This window comes from Protopterus annectens, chromosome 2.part1 (assembly GCF_019279795.1).
Source record: "Protopterus annectens isolate FY-2018-M chromosome 2.part1, PAN1.0, whole genome shotgun sequence".
NCBI classification, from domain to species: domain Eukaryota; kingdom Metazoa; phylum Chordata; order Ceratodontiformes; family Protopteridae; genus Protopterus; species Protopterus annectens.
The window spans coordinates 532,507,657-532,524,358 of record NC_056729.1 but is presented as its reverse complement, the minus strand read 5'-3'; the positions used below and the strand labels follow the sequence as shown (position 1 = coordinate 532,524,358).

Below are 16,702 nucleotides of genomic sequence, written 5' to 3'. Positions count from 1 at the left end.
CGTTATGTTTATGTCACTCCATTGCTGATTCCTTTTATAACGTCATTATAGGAGGAGTGTGCGCATACATGTTTTGACTCTTTAAAAAATAGCCATTGCCAACATATACATATTGGCTTACTTCTTCGTATCAGCTCAGTCCTTTGTAATTTTGCAGAAAGTTTGTTGTAACATTTGAGTATGACAGACTTTAGAAAGAAGCAGACATTTCAAAACTTGCCCTGCCAGTCAAAAATCTCATTTAATTATGCTGCTACTTTTTAATGTACAAGAGAATCGTTTGTATTTTGTGTGCAGGGATGTTTCAGGGCAACGTTATTTGTTTTCATTAATGTTACTTTTAAAACAATACCTTGTATGTTATTAAGGTTAGGAAATGCATTTTAATATACTATGTATTCTGTATTGGTTCTTATCTACCTTTGATAACTCAGGGCAGTTAAACAATCTCCAAAAATTTGGGAGCAGTCTTTCTGTGCAAGACTGAAAAACATGGTTTTAGTTGCCGGAAGAAGAAAATGTTATATTCTGTTGGAAACTTGGGGTGAAGCCAGGACAAGCTGAGTTTGCCTTAATTTACTGCTCATCCCAAAACATATTCTGTAAATCCACACATTTCAAGATATTTCATTTATTACACACCAGATATCCACATACAAAGTAAATATCTGTTTATACTTACACGCAAGTGAGCACACACAAGCACACCTGCAGAGTGTGTGTGTGTGTGTGTGTGTGTGTGTGTGTGTGTGTGTGTGTGTGTGTGTGTGTGTGTGTGTGTGTGTGTGTGTGTGTGTATATATATATATATATATATATATATATATATATATATATATATATATATGTATGTATGGATTCACTTTATAACCTCGAAATACTGAAATATCGAAATTCAGTATGTCGAGGCTATAAAGTGGAAACCTGAAAAGAATGAAAACTCAGAAGCGCGAAATTCAAAATCTCGCATACCGGAGATTTTAAATTACCACTTCTGGTGTACACAAACACACACCTTCCTCTCCACACACAAACACAAGCTCTGTCCTGCACCCCCCCACATCCCCTACTTAAATATTCTAACTCCGAGGTCGCACTACATACAAAAACACACAAAACACCACCACACACATTACATTCTCCTCGCACACACACACATCACAGTAACAAAACACACCCAACACACACCACAGCCCCTACCCAAAACCTTTAACACATAAACACTTACCTGAATCCATAACCACAGCAAAACACCAGAAGCACTAATTCAAAGATGCAAGATTTTGAATTTTGCTCTTCTGAGTTTTCGTTCTTTTCAGGTTTCCACTTTATGGGCTCAAAATACTGAAATTCAATATTTCAGTATTTTGAGCTGCTAAAGTGAATCCATATAGATATATTGTGTAGTCAGGAAATCCTTCTACGTGGCACACCTCATCACAAAAAGTTTCTCATCCAGAAAAAAAGAGGTAATTGTTCCCCTCTACTCATCACTTGTTAGACCAATTATAGAGTACAACGCCCCTTTTGGTATGTACCTCACAAGACATCTACAACAACTGGAAAGGCTGCAGAAAATACCTCACAAAGAGGATTACCAGCCTCAGACAGATTCCCTACGCAGATCGTCTCAAAAGACTTCAGCTTTACTCCGTCGCATATCGCCTACTCAGAGGTGATCTCTGCCTAACATACAAAGCTATGTCAAACCCAGAGCTGTTGGACATGCTCCACTTAAAGAAATCCCAATCCCTCTGAGTTACACGCTCTAGGGACCTAAACCTTGTCACCACAATAAACAGAACATGCCGGAGGGATAGATTCCTGTCCCAGAGACTTCCCATACTCTGGAATAAACTACCTATCTATATCAAACAAAGCTCCTCATTAGCACTCTTCAAGAAAAATCTTGATGATTGGATGGGAAATAGGAAATTCACCCTGGAGATTACCTCTGTGGCTCTGCTCGTAGATATGGTGTCTTTCTTAGATCATCTAGGTTGTTGTATCTTTCGGCTTTTCCCGGTTAGCAGTCGCCACAGCGGAACTCCAGTCCACTAATGATTGGCAGCAGATTTTTACATACCGAGTTGCCAGCCCTGACGTACAACCTTCAACGAAGGTACGCCCATTCACGCATGTCTCCACACAGAAGACGCTCTAGCTGAGAATCGAACAGGACAACGTCTTGCTGTGAGGCGACAACACTACCGCAGCACCACCACCGCAGCTCTTAGATCATCTAGGTATTTGACTAAAGTCATATAAAGCCATTACATCTTCTCTCCCACACTTTTTTTGAAATCTGCTGCACTCATTTCCTTCATTGGTGTATCAATTCTGTTATTTTGGTACCGTATCTGCCTTTGTGTGTTTGTTGTAAGTCTGTTTTGTGTGTTGCTTGGTATCTTTGCATCATATCCTGAACTGCATATATCTCTGTTTCTTTGGACTGCCATTTCTTCTATATTACTTTATGTAATATATTGATGTAGTACATATTGTGAAGAGTGGATTCTAGAAATCATGAGATCATCATTCCATTTTACAGGTCACTGGTATGTTAGTATTTGAAGTTCTGTGTATGTTTCAAGATCATCACATCTCTGAGCCGAAAAAGGGTAGAGTTAGAATAGTAAAAATATGGCTCATAAAATTACAAAAAATGGTAACTGGAATGATGGGGCTGGAATATGAGAAGAAGCACAGGAATATGGAGATGGGTTTTTCTTCTTTTTGGCAAGCTACACAACAAATATATTTGAAAAATGTAAGATAAAAAAAAAAAATATATATATATATATATATATATAATGGATATGCATATTTCGCCCTTGTTATGACCTCTTCAGCATAGCATTACAGGGCCAAGCCACCTTTACCTTTCTAACTTATATATATATATATATATATATATATATATATATATATATATATATATATATACCAACAACGTGGTCCCACTACAGTTGGGAAGAGTGAAAAAAAACACAAACTGTGATAAATCAAGCCATGATTTATTGCCTCAACAAAGGATAGGTATACTATTGGACTTGTATGTATCAGTAGTTTGAAGAAAAAGGGCAGTATTGTTTTAGCACACCACACTGAGAGGGCAGATAGAAGGGGTGAAAATTAAGAGGAAGGATGGTGGGGGAGAAGGGAACTTAGGAGACAGCTGAGAGGGCGACATTTCAGATTAGACTTGAGGAAATATGTCACCGACTAGGTGTTACTGACTTGAATGTGTTTTATATGTCTGAGTCATCAGAGGGGTCAGTGTTGCTTTGGGCAACAGAAAAACGGAAATGATAGTACAAGGGTTTAGGAAGGAGATCTTCAACTTTATACACTTGTTACATATTAGGAATTGTAGGCATGACCAAGTGGACAAAGTGTTCGACAAAAAGTCCATTGTGGTTTCCCTTTGTAGGTTCAAATTTTGCCAGTTATGAACCTTTGTAAGTTCTGTAGTTTAGTGCTTATTATGCTTCACATGCAGATGGTCCTGAGTTCAATCCCCAGTAGAGTCATTACTGGTGATTGATGCAATGGGATAAGGCTGCGAGCTGTAATTCCTGCAGTACAGGCTTTGATTCCCTCTTCCCTTACTTGCATCTGTGTGACCTTGAACAAGTCTAGTAACAAATGAAACGAGTACCTCCACTCCAAACCAGTAACCAGAAAGGAGAGGCAACCAGTGGGCTTCACAAATTTTATTACAAATCCAGTCAGTAGTTAAGTGCTTTCATCACTTAGGACTTCATCAGAACTACTGTTAACAACCATCCAAAGGTTTAAATAACCAAAAATATCACATGGTAAAACCCATGTTTAAATGTTAAAGCTGTAAGCACTAAAAATAACTAAACACAATAAAACCATAATAAAAATCACATAAGCTTATATTGCACACTCAAGGCATATAGCAATGAATAAAATATATAAAAAAAATAAAATACTTAGAAAAATGTTACAGATGTTTGTATCATAAAATTCAACACTCCAAACTATATATTTTTTATAATTTATTCATTGCTATATGCCTTGAGTGCGCAATATAAGCTTGTGTGATTTTTTTATTATGGTTTTATTATGTTTAGTTATTTTTAGTGCTTGCAGTTTTAAAATTTAAACATGGGTTTTATCAGGTGACATTTTTTGATTATTTAAACCTTTGGATGGTTAACAGTAGTTCTGATGAAGTCCTAAGGGATGAAGAGCTTAACTACTGACTGGATTTGTAATAAAATGTGTGAAGCTCACTGGTTGCCTCTCCTTTCTGGTTACAAGTCTAGTAGCAACTTATGAACTTATGTTTTATCAAAACAGAGCAAGTTATTTGAAGTAAGTATATTATGGCTTTCAGTTAAGCCGCAGTGGTGCAGCGGTAGCATTGTCGCCTCACCGCAAGAGGTACTCCTGTTCGATTCTCGGCTGGAGTGCCTTCTGTGTGGAGTCTGCATGTCCTCCCCGCAGTCGAGTGGCATTCGAAAGACATGCGCAAATGGGGGTGCCTTCTTTGAAGGTTGGTCATCGGGCTGGCACCTCAGCACCGTAAAAATCGACTGCCAATCATTAGCGGACCGGAGTTCCACTGTGGCAACCCCTAACCGGGAAAAGCCGTAAGAAAAACAACAACAACATATTATGGCTTTTAGTTCAGAAACATTCTCCTTTTGAGGTACCTCCAGATGTCATGGAGAGGTTATGTGCTTTCATCATATAATGCTGCATCAGTAAAACAAAATATTAAGCAATCTTCCAGTTGCATCTTGAAAAAAATATCTTTTCAAGAGTAGCATGAACAACAGTTCAGTTGAGTATGTTTAGATTTATTTTATTTACATGTACATACTTAATACATTTAGCAGTTATTGTGTCATGAGATTATGTATGTGATTTACTTTTTAAATTAAACGTTCACGCCTGGAGCAAAATAACACAGCTGACAGGTGTGCATAGAGTAGGAGTAACAGAAACATACATTTCCCATTCCATAAATGAAGAAAGGTACTCCAAGGTATAGTTGCTTGGAAGATAAAGTGTTTCATAAGTAATAATCGTGTTTTTGACATGTGCCTGTTGTTTTTGTACATGGCTGAGTCACGCTTTTATTTTTATTACTATATAAAGTGCACCTTTTTTTGTCTTTTCACCCATTGTGGGTAGGCAAGTACCAATTTTTAGCTGACTCACAGTTATTGTTATGCCTTTGCAAAACCATAAAAAAACTGTTAGCCATAAAAGAAGCATGCATTGTCCATTTATAAAAGAATACAACAGAATCTGATGGGGTTTACAGGTTAATCAGTAAAGTCAGCAACCACACTGCTTGTAATGCAGCAGATCACATCTGACACTGTAAAGGCAGAATCTTAAAGCAACTAAGTAACCATCAGCAGATTCCAGGTATGGAGTTTTCATAGGTTCATAGGTTCATACTAGGCTATCTGCCCTAGGGCATTTATAAGCCTAGACAGAGTGTGTTTGGCTTTCGCCACCCATTTTAAATTAATTTTGCTATGCCCTTTTTCGAAGTTAGTATACTGTGCCTCTGTCTAACAGTGACACAGAAGTGATACCCGGGGTAAACCTACGATCTCCCATCCACTCATCAAGATTCCTCTTGAAGAGAGTCAATGAAGGACTCTGCCTAACCTGGACTGGGATTTTATTCCAGAGTGAAGGGAGCCTCTGGGTTATGAATCTGTCCCTCCAGCATGTCCTATTTATTTCAGTGCTGAGGTTCAAGTCTCTTGAGCGCGTAGCTCGATGGGATTTGGATTTTCTGAGGTGCAGCATGTCCATTAATTCCGGGTTGGACATGGCTTTATATGTCAGGCACAGATCGCCTCTGAGCAGGCGGTATGCCACTCAGTATAGCTGGAGTGTCTTTAACCGGGCAGCTTATGACATCTGTTTGAGCCCTTTGATCCTCTTGGTGAGGTGCTTTTGGGGTCTTTCCAGTTGCTGCAGGTGTCTGGTAAGGTACATCCCAAAAGGGGCATTGTACTCAATTATGGGCCTGATGAGGGATGGGTAAAGAGGCACGATGACCTCCCCTGATCTAGATATGAATCCCTTCATGATTAGGTGGGCTATATAAAATGTTTTTCTAACCACTTTGGCCACGTGGTTGTCAAATGAGAGATTGCTATCAACTTGGGTCCCCAGGTCCCTAATTATTTCTTCTGTACTTAATGGATTACCACCTATGTGGTAATTTGTGGGCACTTTGTTTTTGCCAAAGGGGATGACTATACACTTTTTGGCATTTAGCTTGAGGCCATGGCTCTGGCACCAGTTGTCTGTTTCTATGAGGCCCTTTTGGAGGATGCTTGCGTCGGCTGGAGAGTCGATTATGGCGCCCAGTTTTCAGTCATCTGCGAACTTGGTCAGCCACAGTCCTTCTGTGTTGGCCTGTACCTCCGAGAAATATATACCGAACAAGAGAGGTCCCAGGACTGAGCCTTGTGGGACGCCACTTGTAACTGGTTTGGAGTCTGACATGGCTCCAGCAATTCTAACCATGTGGGTTCTGTCCTTGAGCCAGTTTGCAACCCATCTAGTGACATAGGGGTTTATATTTAAGCTGGTGAGCGTATCTATAATGCCCGAGTGGGGTATTGTATCGAAGGCTTTTGCAAGGTCCAGGTAGGCTGTGTGGACCACCTTCCCCTCGTCAATGGCCTTGGTGACTGTTTCAAAGAAATCGACCAGGTTTAAGAGGCAGGATCTGCCCTTAACAAAGCCGAACTGGGTAGGATCCAGTGTCTGTAGGTCCCCAATATCTTTATTTATGAGGTCCATGATGATCCTTTCCATAGCTTTGCAGACCAAGCTAGTCAGGCTTATGGGGCGATAGTTTCCAGGATCCGTTGAGGCACCACCTTTGTGGAGAGGGACCACTGTTGCTGTACACCAGTCTTTGGGTACATATCCTGTAGTAAGGCTGAGATTGAACAGTAGTTTTATGTTTGGGTTTAGCTCTTCTTGGAGTTCATGTAGGACGCAGCCTGGGACACCGTCTGGTCCCATTGATGCTGTGTTTTTAGCTTTGGAGAGGGCGGCTCTTACCTGAGCATCTGAGATGTCAGAGGGGCAGCACTCTGCTGGGATATATATTTGCCCTTTTGGTGGGGAGAGTTTGCGCTGAACCTGTCAGCTAGGATGTTGGCAATGTCTGTGGATTCGTTTTTTTTTTTTGTCATTTTGGACTAATTCTGAGCATATCTGGGAATTCCCACCCAGGTTCCTAACATAACTAAAGAAAGCCTTGTGATTATCCTTAGTGTCCTGTGCAATTTTTCTCTCGAAGCTGGCCTTAGACGATTTTATGAGTGCCCGTAGTTTTTTGCTAATACTGATCAGAGATGCCTTCCCTTTTTGGGATTTTGCTCTATCATGTAGTAGCTTCCTCCTCCTATTGTATAGTTTGTTTATGGCTGGGGTCCACCAGACAGGACATCTGCCTTTGGAGGATTGGGTCTTGATTTTATTTGGGATTGCATGATCCATGCATTCCTGAAGGTGTTCATAGAATGTGTTTATAAAGGATTCTGCGGTCTGGGCCGTATTTTCCACAGGCTCGGGGGCTTTGAAGGATTCCACCTCGGTTTTGAGGAGTGTGAAATTTGCTTTAGAGAAGTTTTTCACTGTGGTTTTCTGGGCAGGGGGTGGGGTCGGGATGTGAATATACAGTGAGATTAGTTTATGGTCTGATCTTACTAGTGAGGGATACACTTCTGGTCTGGAGCATAGAGTCCCCATGTTGGTGATGATCAGGTCCAGTATGTTTTCCCCTCTTGTGGGAGTGGTAACAAGTTGTTCCATAGCATTTGAGTTTATAAATTCTAGGAACCTTTGGCTAGGGTGTTGGAGCTAGAGTAATGCTCCCAGTCTATGTTTGGGTAGTTGAAGTTGCCCAATATAATGGTGTTTGGAGAGACCTTCATATTTTCCAGTGTTCTCAGGAAGGCCGAGTGGGGTTCCTGGGTTTGGGAGGGTGGTCTGTATCAGGCTATAAACTGGAAGGCAGTTTTACCCACTGTTAGTTGCACATGGATAGTCTCTGATGCTTCGTGCTGTGCCACCAACCTGGAGGTGTGGGTATCTTTGACGAATATTGTTACTCCCCCTCCTTTTGTGGTTTTGTCCAAGATTTGGGGACGAAAAGCATGGTATGAGGTATAACCTGGTAGTGCTGGGGTGCTCTCGGGAGCTTGGAACCAGGTTTCTGTTACTGCACAGATATCGATATTCTCCATGCTAAGGAAAGTTTCGAGTGTGTGCATCTTGAGGTTTAGACTTCTGCGTTGAGTAGCATTACTCTTAGTTTTTTATCCCTTGTGATACCTATGGAGGTGGGTTTGTCTTTTGAGCCTTGCCTAAAAAAGGCACTATGGGGGAAGCAAGAGCCTTTTCCAATATCCAAAAGCCCAGGGGTGACAGGTGCAAGCCATCCCTAGCTAAGCATCGTGGCTTGTCAAGCATGTCATCCCAGGCTGACAGGCATTGGATCCCCTTTGAATGACACCAATACTTAAGCCACTTGTTGAAATTGATCATCTTGTCTTCATATTGTGGCATCATTCTTGGTGAGGGTAAGATGCTACTCAAGGTCAGGGTCATACTGGCCTGGGCTACATGCTCAGAGAGCTCCTCCATGTCTCTTTTCATGTAGTCCAGGGAGGTACGTCTCAGGTCATTCACACCAGCATGGACAATGACCGAGTCATATTTGTACTTGCCTTGGAGTGACCTGAGTGCTTGTGTTATGTGGCGGATCCTAGCGCCCGACAGGCAGCTCACCGTGACCTTCTCCTTGTTCAGCCTGGTGAGCGGGACATCAGTGTGCCTGATTATAGAGTCACCTATTACAAGTGTATTAGGTGTGTTTTTTAGCCTTAAGGGCTGTGACTGTTCGGCACACTGGCTTTGTGAGCTATGTGTTGCACGTGTTTTGTTTTGGAGTAGCGGTTGCTTGGGTGTCTGCTTTGGAGGTCTCTGCTGCTTAGGCAGATTTTTATTTAGAGCCTCCGAGTATGTTTTTGTGTGTTTATGTGTTTGGTTTGCTGTCGTGGTAGGTCTATGTGAGACTGGAATCGTAGTGAGTGTGGTTTCCTTCTCCTCCTGACTGGTTACGCCAGTACTGAGTTGAGAGAGCTTAGCCTCCAGTTTGGCTATATGGTTGCATCTCTCACATGTGTTGGAGTTTGTTGGGAGGAGGAGAGGGTTGTCTGTGTACATGAGGCAGTTGTAACATTGCCTCAAGATTCCCAGATTCACCAGCTGGACCGGAGCGGAGATTGACAACTGACCTTTGGACATGCTAGAATAGTATTGGGAATTCCTTTATAATTGAAAAAAGGGCCAATGGGGAACAAGGTACTCAAGGGGAGTTTGTGAGGGTGTAGTGCTTTTAATTTTTTAGTGCTGACTTATATAATTGATTTAGTGAGCAAGTGCCAGGTAACTTAAATACAATGTGTTACAGATTACTTAAATGCAAAAACGACAAACAGTAACTTTCTTTCAAGTGAAACAAGGAAATAAGTACAGTAAGCAATGCAGATATCACTAGGGATCCACAGAAGCGCTGAAAAGCCACATTTTAGGTGGAATTAGCGTTTCAGGGAAATAACAAGCAAACAAACAACAAGCATACAAACAAAGCTAGATTCAGCAGGCCTGGATCTAGTCTATGCTACAGCAAACAAGGTGTACCAATTTCAGTAAGAAACAGTTCAAATATGCAGGCACTATAAGCCTTTAACCAGAAATTCCGAGCTCAGAAGGGCAGAGTCCAGCCTCTCCTCCCAAAAGAGTGCAGACCACGAACCTTCTTAATGTAAAATAACTGGCCTGAAGCCCAAGTGCTTAAAGCAGAACTAATACACTTTTAGAATAACAGACACTGAGCCCTCAATCAGCAGTTCCCAAATTCTTTAATTTCATTTTGTTTCCTATTAAACTTGCTACAGGCAGCACATTGCAGCAGCAGTCATCATTGCAGTCCCACTGCATTTAGATGTGCAATTCAGTTTTCAGCTGGGGTGACTTCTCCGTAGAGTATGCATAAAATTGAAAATGTCAGAGTTGTCTATACAGATGTGTGCTGAGTGAATGTGTGTCTTATGAAATGGGTTGGAGCTCCATATGGGATGAACTTCTATACCTTCTACTCATTGCATACTGGGATAGGGGTTGTGGGCTGTGGCTACCTGCACTGAACTGAGCAGGTAATTAGAGAATTAATGTGTATAGTTAATAGAGTATATCCCACTTGATGTACAAGTCATCTTCCCACACCATCTGATTGATTTTATTTGAATTTGTTTACAGGAGTAGAACACTGATTAATTCTGACAAATTTGATGATTGTTGTAACACACTGTTCCCCAGGCCTCATGAGTATGCATTAAAACAGATGAATATGTTGTTTTGCCAGGTACAGGTACAGGTACTGTTACCTTGGTCACGGCATCATGGGAGTAATGGTGAGAGAGTTGTCTTTGACTAAGGGAGTCACTTAATACTCACAGGTGCAACACTAAAACATTGTGCATCTGTATTTATTTCCACAACCAAGAAAAACTTGTGTCTGCAACTTTGGTTTCTGTTAGAGTCAAATTCTGCACTGACATTCATTGCACAGTCCCAATTGGGGAGTATGAAGCAGGTCCCTAACTGGTCACCCCCCCACCCCCACCCACCAGCTATCAGTCGGATTTCCTAGGCCCATTTCAAAACCCAGATTTTTGAAAGTGTGGCAGCTCCAGTGGTTGTCCTTTGTCAAAGTACCCATTATCAGACCTGAAGCTATGACACTGTTTTCAATCATGTCCATAGCTATGTGTGTTGTTTTATCTTCATAACTTGTTTACCATTTTTGTAATTAAAGAGATAGCAATGAAGTATTACCACTTAAAGCAAGACTAGCCTATCTTCTTCTAAAAGTCTCTTTTTTTTAATCTATACAGGGCGTGTTGGCCAAGCAGTGGCATTAAGAGCGAAAGCATTTGGCTTCAACGTAATTTTCTATGATCCTTATCTTTCCGATGGGATTGAGCGAGCGCTTGGTCTACAAAGGGTGACCACTTTACAGGACCTGCTGTTCCATAGTGACTGTGTAACCCTGCACTGCAGTTTAAATGAGCATAACCATCATCTAATAAATGACTTCACCATTAAACAGGTATCCAGGGGTATAGTGGGAAGCCTGGTTTTTGAAGTGGGAGGGAAAATTGACAAGTTACGAATGGTGATTTGCTGTCCAGCAGGACAGTTATCATTATCAGAGGCTTAACATAAGTGCATGATGACATTTTAAAGTATATATTTATGACTTTTCTTGTGTCTTCTGTATTCTTTCTGCACATGCAGGATTGGTTTGGTGTTATTTCAAAATGTGAAATTTTATCATCTTTTATCGTCTTCTGTCTTTTATTATCTGATCTTTTTTAATAGTTTTTTAATAGTTTTTGTCCTGCATGTTTATCTTTGCTTATCTTTGCTGGGGCTCTTTCCCCTTGGGTCTCCACTGGAAATGGGTTGCGTACTATCAATGCAATGCAAATAGTTAATAACATTTTCTTTTTTACAATTATTTTGTATTGTGATTGTTATTTAATAGTTGCATATTGTCACTTTATCTTTACTTATGTTTGCTGGGGGTTTTCCCATCAGGTCTCCATTGAAAATGGGTTTGTTTGCAAACTGAGTTGGACTAACCCAGTTAACAGATGTGAAATAAATAAATAATATAAAGCAGATTTGGTTTTGGTTACCTTCACACTGTGTGAATGGCAGTGAATTTCTTTTTTTCAGGTTCTTCATCATGCTAACTCAGTGTTTTTCATACCGTTGACCGAAAGCCAGTCTGTTCTGAATAGCCAGCTGTGTAAAATGAATATTTTCATCTAGTTTTTCAAAAATGATAATTGTTCTTAAAGGTTATTGCATGGACCTTCTCACTATCCATCTGTGGAACCAACAATGGGGTTTATTATAATATTTGCAGGGATATGGGGTGAGGCTTGTAACCATCTATGTGGGGGAGGAAGGGGGCTTTAGAGCCCATACAAAGCTGGTTAGTTGTATGCATGTAGTTTTGATAACATGCCTTCCACTAAAGACTGCGTTCTTTGAATTAATTTCCTTTAATGTGGAAAACTGAGGACCAATAAAGATGTTTGTTTTTGAAGTAACCCTCTTCTTTTTCATTTTATTTGTTTATCAGTCAAGTCTAGCATGTGTAAGTGCCTTTTTTATCTGTGATCTCTAAGCATTGTGAGGGTAAAAGGTTGCTCACCTGCATGGTTTTCAAATAGCGGTATGTTCATCTGATGAATATTATTTTTTTTTTCATTTAGATATCCTTACCCAAATACTGTAATTGGAAAAAAAAACATCAGTAAAGCAGTTTAACATGGTCACAACACTAAATTTTGCTGGGTATAAATTCCCTAAAGCTTCAAGTGGATGAAACAAACTAGTCAAAGTTTTAGTTTTTTGAATCCTGAAGAAAAACACTTCTTTTGCAGAAGAACCTCCTGTGCGTGTACTAACACCATGGTCACAAAGCCGCAGAGAAAAAAAAAAAAAAATATATATATTGGTCCCGGGCTGTGTATGGCTTGGAAGGCCAAACAAGAATCTTAAAGCCAAATCTGGAAATGCTGGGTGATCCTTGCAGATTTTTGCAGGCTGGGAATAGTAGGACCAGAGAAGGAAGCAGCAGCAGCCAGAGTCCTTAGAGCAGAGTTCTGTGTTTCCTGTGGTCAGTCCAGGCTTCTGTTTGCAGGACCAAGCTAAAGTCTGTTACAATACAGAAGGTAGTACAGCGTGAATAATAAATCAGACAAATGATTATGGAATCGAGTTCCTGAGCCAGAAAATATTTTAATATAAAAATAAGATTAATTGACAACTGAGGCATGGTCTTTAAATGTTAACCCCTCATCAAGAATCACACCCAGAATACAAACTTGAGGCGCAAACAAATTCATTTTATTCCCCTGTTAAGAAATAAGGTGAGGGAGAAAAGAAGGATGCAGTGGTACACTGTGGCATGGTTCAGTATCAGTTATATCTTATAGGGGTTGAGCTTTAGATGACTATGTGCTGTCCACAGTACTTCTGATCCCTGTGGGAATTCAGAAAATTATGTTGCAGAAGGTGATATGTCTTTCTTAGCATAGCCTTTGTTTGATCTTTTGTACAAGTATCTACCAGACCATTAAGGGAATGTGACAAGTAAATGAAGACCATTTATTTGCACACTGGGCAAGTAAAGAGAAATGTACAAATTGCTGAATGTAGTGACAGAACAGTTGCATGAAAGACTAAATGTGCAAATCAAGGAAAGGCATCCCTGTTAACATGTGAATAAAGCAAAAACATTAACACTGTGCTGGGTGCTTGTATACTATGGCAATTCGGTAAGGTGCATGTTAGGTGAAGACACAGCACCAGAAGTCTTACTTAGTTCAACAAGTAAGGTGACGTATAAGAATACATTACCCAGTCATTTTTAAGCTGCATGGGGAATAGCTTTGCAGGTGGCACTGTTACAAAGATTCTCCCTGCACCTCTGAGCAGTGATATTGTGATGCCATTCTTCCACAGTGCAACAGTGTTGGGAATATGTTCTTAATGTCAAGCAGAGTACAATATATATGAGAAGGTGTAGCAGTACATATTAGCATTGTTTTGTCTGCTTTTATTCAGTGTGTTTTCTTAAACCTGAAGTTATAGCTAAAAAAAAAAGATAATTTTAGCCCACTGGCTTTCAGTCAGACAAAGTCTGGAAGAGAACAGGCATTGTATGGAATGAGTAACTTTGCACGTTGATCTGTCCTCTGATTGACTGCACTTGCCACAGCAAATGTGGACATCCAGAAAACACCATGAAAGCACTATGTATCAATGTGTGATAGATGCTATCTGCAGTAATCGCTGTGTGAAGTGTTGCACTGTTTAAATTTGGCTGCTGCAGGAGAAATTTCCCTTATTCTAAGAGACATTGACTTCAGAGTTGATTATAAGTAATGAGTACAGAGGGCTAAACCTAAGCCCTTGCAAGTGAAGTGCAAGGATGAGTCTCTCCCCCAATATAAGTTCAGGATTTGAATATTGCTGCTTAATATTTTTTAACTTATTCAAATTTTAAAATCCTTATGTTTGTAGCACACTTGCCTTTGGTGCAGAAGGCTGTGGGTTCTATTCCACACCAGGGAGATGGATTGCAGACACTGCAATGCAGCATAAAGGGGGGGATGCTGCATTCCTGAGTGTGTCATCCTTCAGATGAGATGTTAAACCGAGGTTTCATCTGCCTGAGTTGGTAGTAGTGCAGGTAGATGTTAAAGATCCCATGACACACAACGAAAAGAGAAGATGTAGCTCCCCAATGCCCTGACCAAATTTCCCCTTGTAATACAAATACCACCTCAGGTCTCCTCTGAAAAGAGGCTACTAGCCTAGTAGGACTAACCTGTTCAATAAAGGAAAAAATAAAAATAAATAAATAAAATAAAAAAATAACAAAGACAATGTTACATGATTTTAATGCACAGGATGAAATTGCACTATTTTTATACTATTTTTGGGAAGATCAGAATTCTTTTGTTTGCAATCTAACTTTATATAACATGTTTATAAGTTACGTATCAGAAATATCTGCCAAAATGTATAGCTTGGACCATTAAGAGTGTCACGAAAGCAAATACTGCCAGCACAGCTATTTGCAATTTTGTAAATAATTATATGTCATTGGTGAATATCAAAATGGTTTGTGTAAGATGCTTGTGTGACAACTGTATTAGAACTGTATGTTATGTGTATATCAAACTGCTGGTACAGAAGTGTGTTGAAAAGGGTTTGTAAAGTACTGAGCTTAAAAATGTAACCACAGTGGACCCTACTGGAAAAGAACAGACATTTACATACACTATTGTAACTGTTTAAATGTATGTAGGTTAACAATGGAAACTGGAACACAGAAGGTTAACATCAGAAACATTGCTGAAATTAAATTGCTTAATGGCTAGGCCATAAAAAGGTGTTATCTTTAATTTTCAGTGCAGTAACAGACACAATGTCTAGAACTAGGGAACTTGCTGTATTGTCTTGGAAGTGTTTTATTGTTTTATGACTTCCAGCAAGTACCAAGATCTGAGGGAAAGCCCTTGTGTATGTATTTTCACAGGTAGGTGCTAAATGCTGTTAGCTTTCAGCAGTGAGGTTTTTCCTAGGGTAGAGCCAGATTACAAGAATTTATGTCATTCTGCACATTATCCAAGCAGTAATATTTCAGATATTAATTTGGGAAGTCACTGAGAGAGAGACAACATTCTGTATTCTGTCTTTGATCTGACAACATCAAGATCCACTCATCACATCTCCCTTGCTGCTCTAATTAAGTAAGTGTACTAGGGTGTAGTATAATTTTCTTAGATACAGTCAGGAATATAGCAAAGCATAATTTAGATGCTTTTCTTTATTTATTTGAGGCTGCCTTGCAATGTTGTTTTAAATATTTCCTGTGATTTTGAACTCTGATGTTATGTAAATATATATTTAGTATTGTCTTGTTCTTTTAATATTTATTATTAAATATATTTAAACCTTTCATTGTGGCTGATCTGTCTAGAGATATTTAAGTTCTGAGAGTACTTGCATATTTATTTGGTGACACTGTGCGGTCCACTCTTAATACCCTTGCTCTTGGTCAAACTACCATTTGTATTGATAGTAACATTACACAGTACAATTGGACACCCTTTGTTAAGGGCCTTAAAGTAGCTGATAAGGGGTTCCGGTGGCAGTGATAACTACCTTATAGTTTGGCCTGTGCCACCCTTTCCCCAGGTGTGTGTGTGTGTGTGTGTGTGTGTGTGTGTGTGTGTGTGTGTGTGTGTGTGTGTGTGTGTAAAATAAATCTCAAAGAGTGTGTCTGTCAGTGTGTGTGTCAGCTAATTGGGCAGGGACATGAAGCACTGGCTGGACAGAGAGAATGTCGGAGGACTTGGCTTGGAACCCTGGCTAAGGACTCCACTCTATAGCTGTTCCAGTGGAGAGTCTTATTGGGGATTTGGAGAAAGAGGGAGACACCAGCCGCGGACTGACTGTGGTATCTGTGTGCTCTTAAGGGAAATTGCACTTGATGCAGAGAGCTGCATCTGGAAATACTGTGTATGTACCTCTCATCTTCCCAATGTACATCCCTCACTGATGCCAGTGGTGAGGATTGAGGCTTCTTGATTACCAGTCCAGTGGTGGGGCGTCACATTTATTGGTTGGCAGTGGTGGGATTACCACATCACATATTGGGATTTAGTGGTGTGGATATTGAACTCCTGTAGCCTGTAAACACTGGTCACTAAAGAAGGTGTTTGTACTCTCAAACAGCCACGCAGTGAACATTCAGAGTTTCATATCACAACAGTTTTATTTATTTTTTGTTAGCTTAGTTCATAGGTTCATATGTGTACTAGGCCACCCAATGTCAGTTCCCAGTGCTCTATCAAGTAGAGCCCCTGGAGTGATCCCCGGGGTGAACTTTCTATTTCCCATCCACTCATCAAAATTTCTCTTGAAGAGGGCCAGTGAAGTGCTCTGCTTGACATGTATGGGAAGTCTATTCTAGAGCATGGGCAGTCTCTGGGTTATGAACCTGTCCCTCCAGCATATTCTG

At 40.2% G+C, this 16,702-nt stretch overlaps 1 protein-coding gene across 2 annotated transcripts in view; it reads left to right on the top strand.

Moving 5' to 3' along the window:
- CTBP1 (C-terminal binding protein 1) overlaps positions 1-16,702 on the top strand; it is a 1,058,813-nt gene that overhangs the window by 859,770 nt on the left and 182,341 nt on the right. For both annotated transcript variants that reach the window (XM_044062322.1, XM_044062321.1), the window contains one exon: positions 10,986-11,200. In XM_044062322.1, the coding sequence (XP_043918257.1) occupies positions 10,986-11,200 (215 nt within the window). The remainder of the gene's footprint in view (positions 1-10,985; positions 11,201-16,702) is intronic.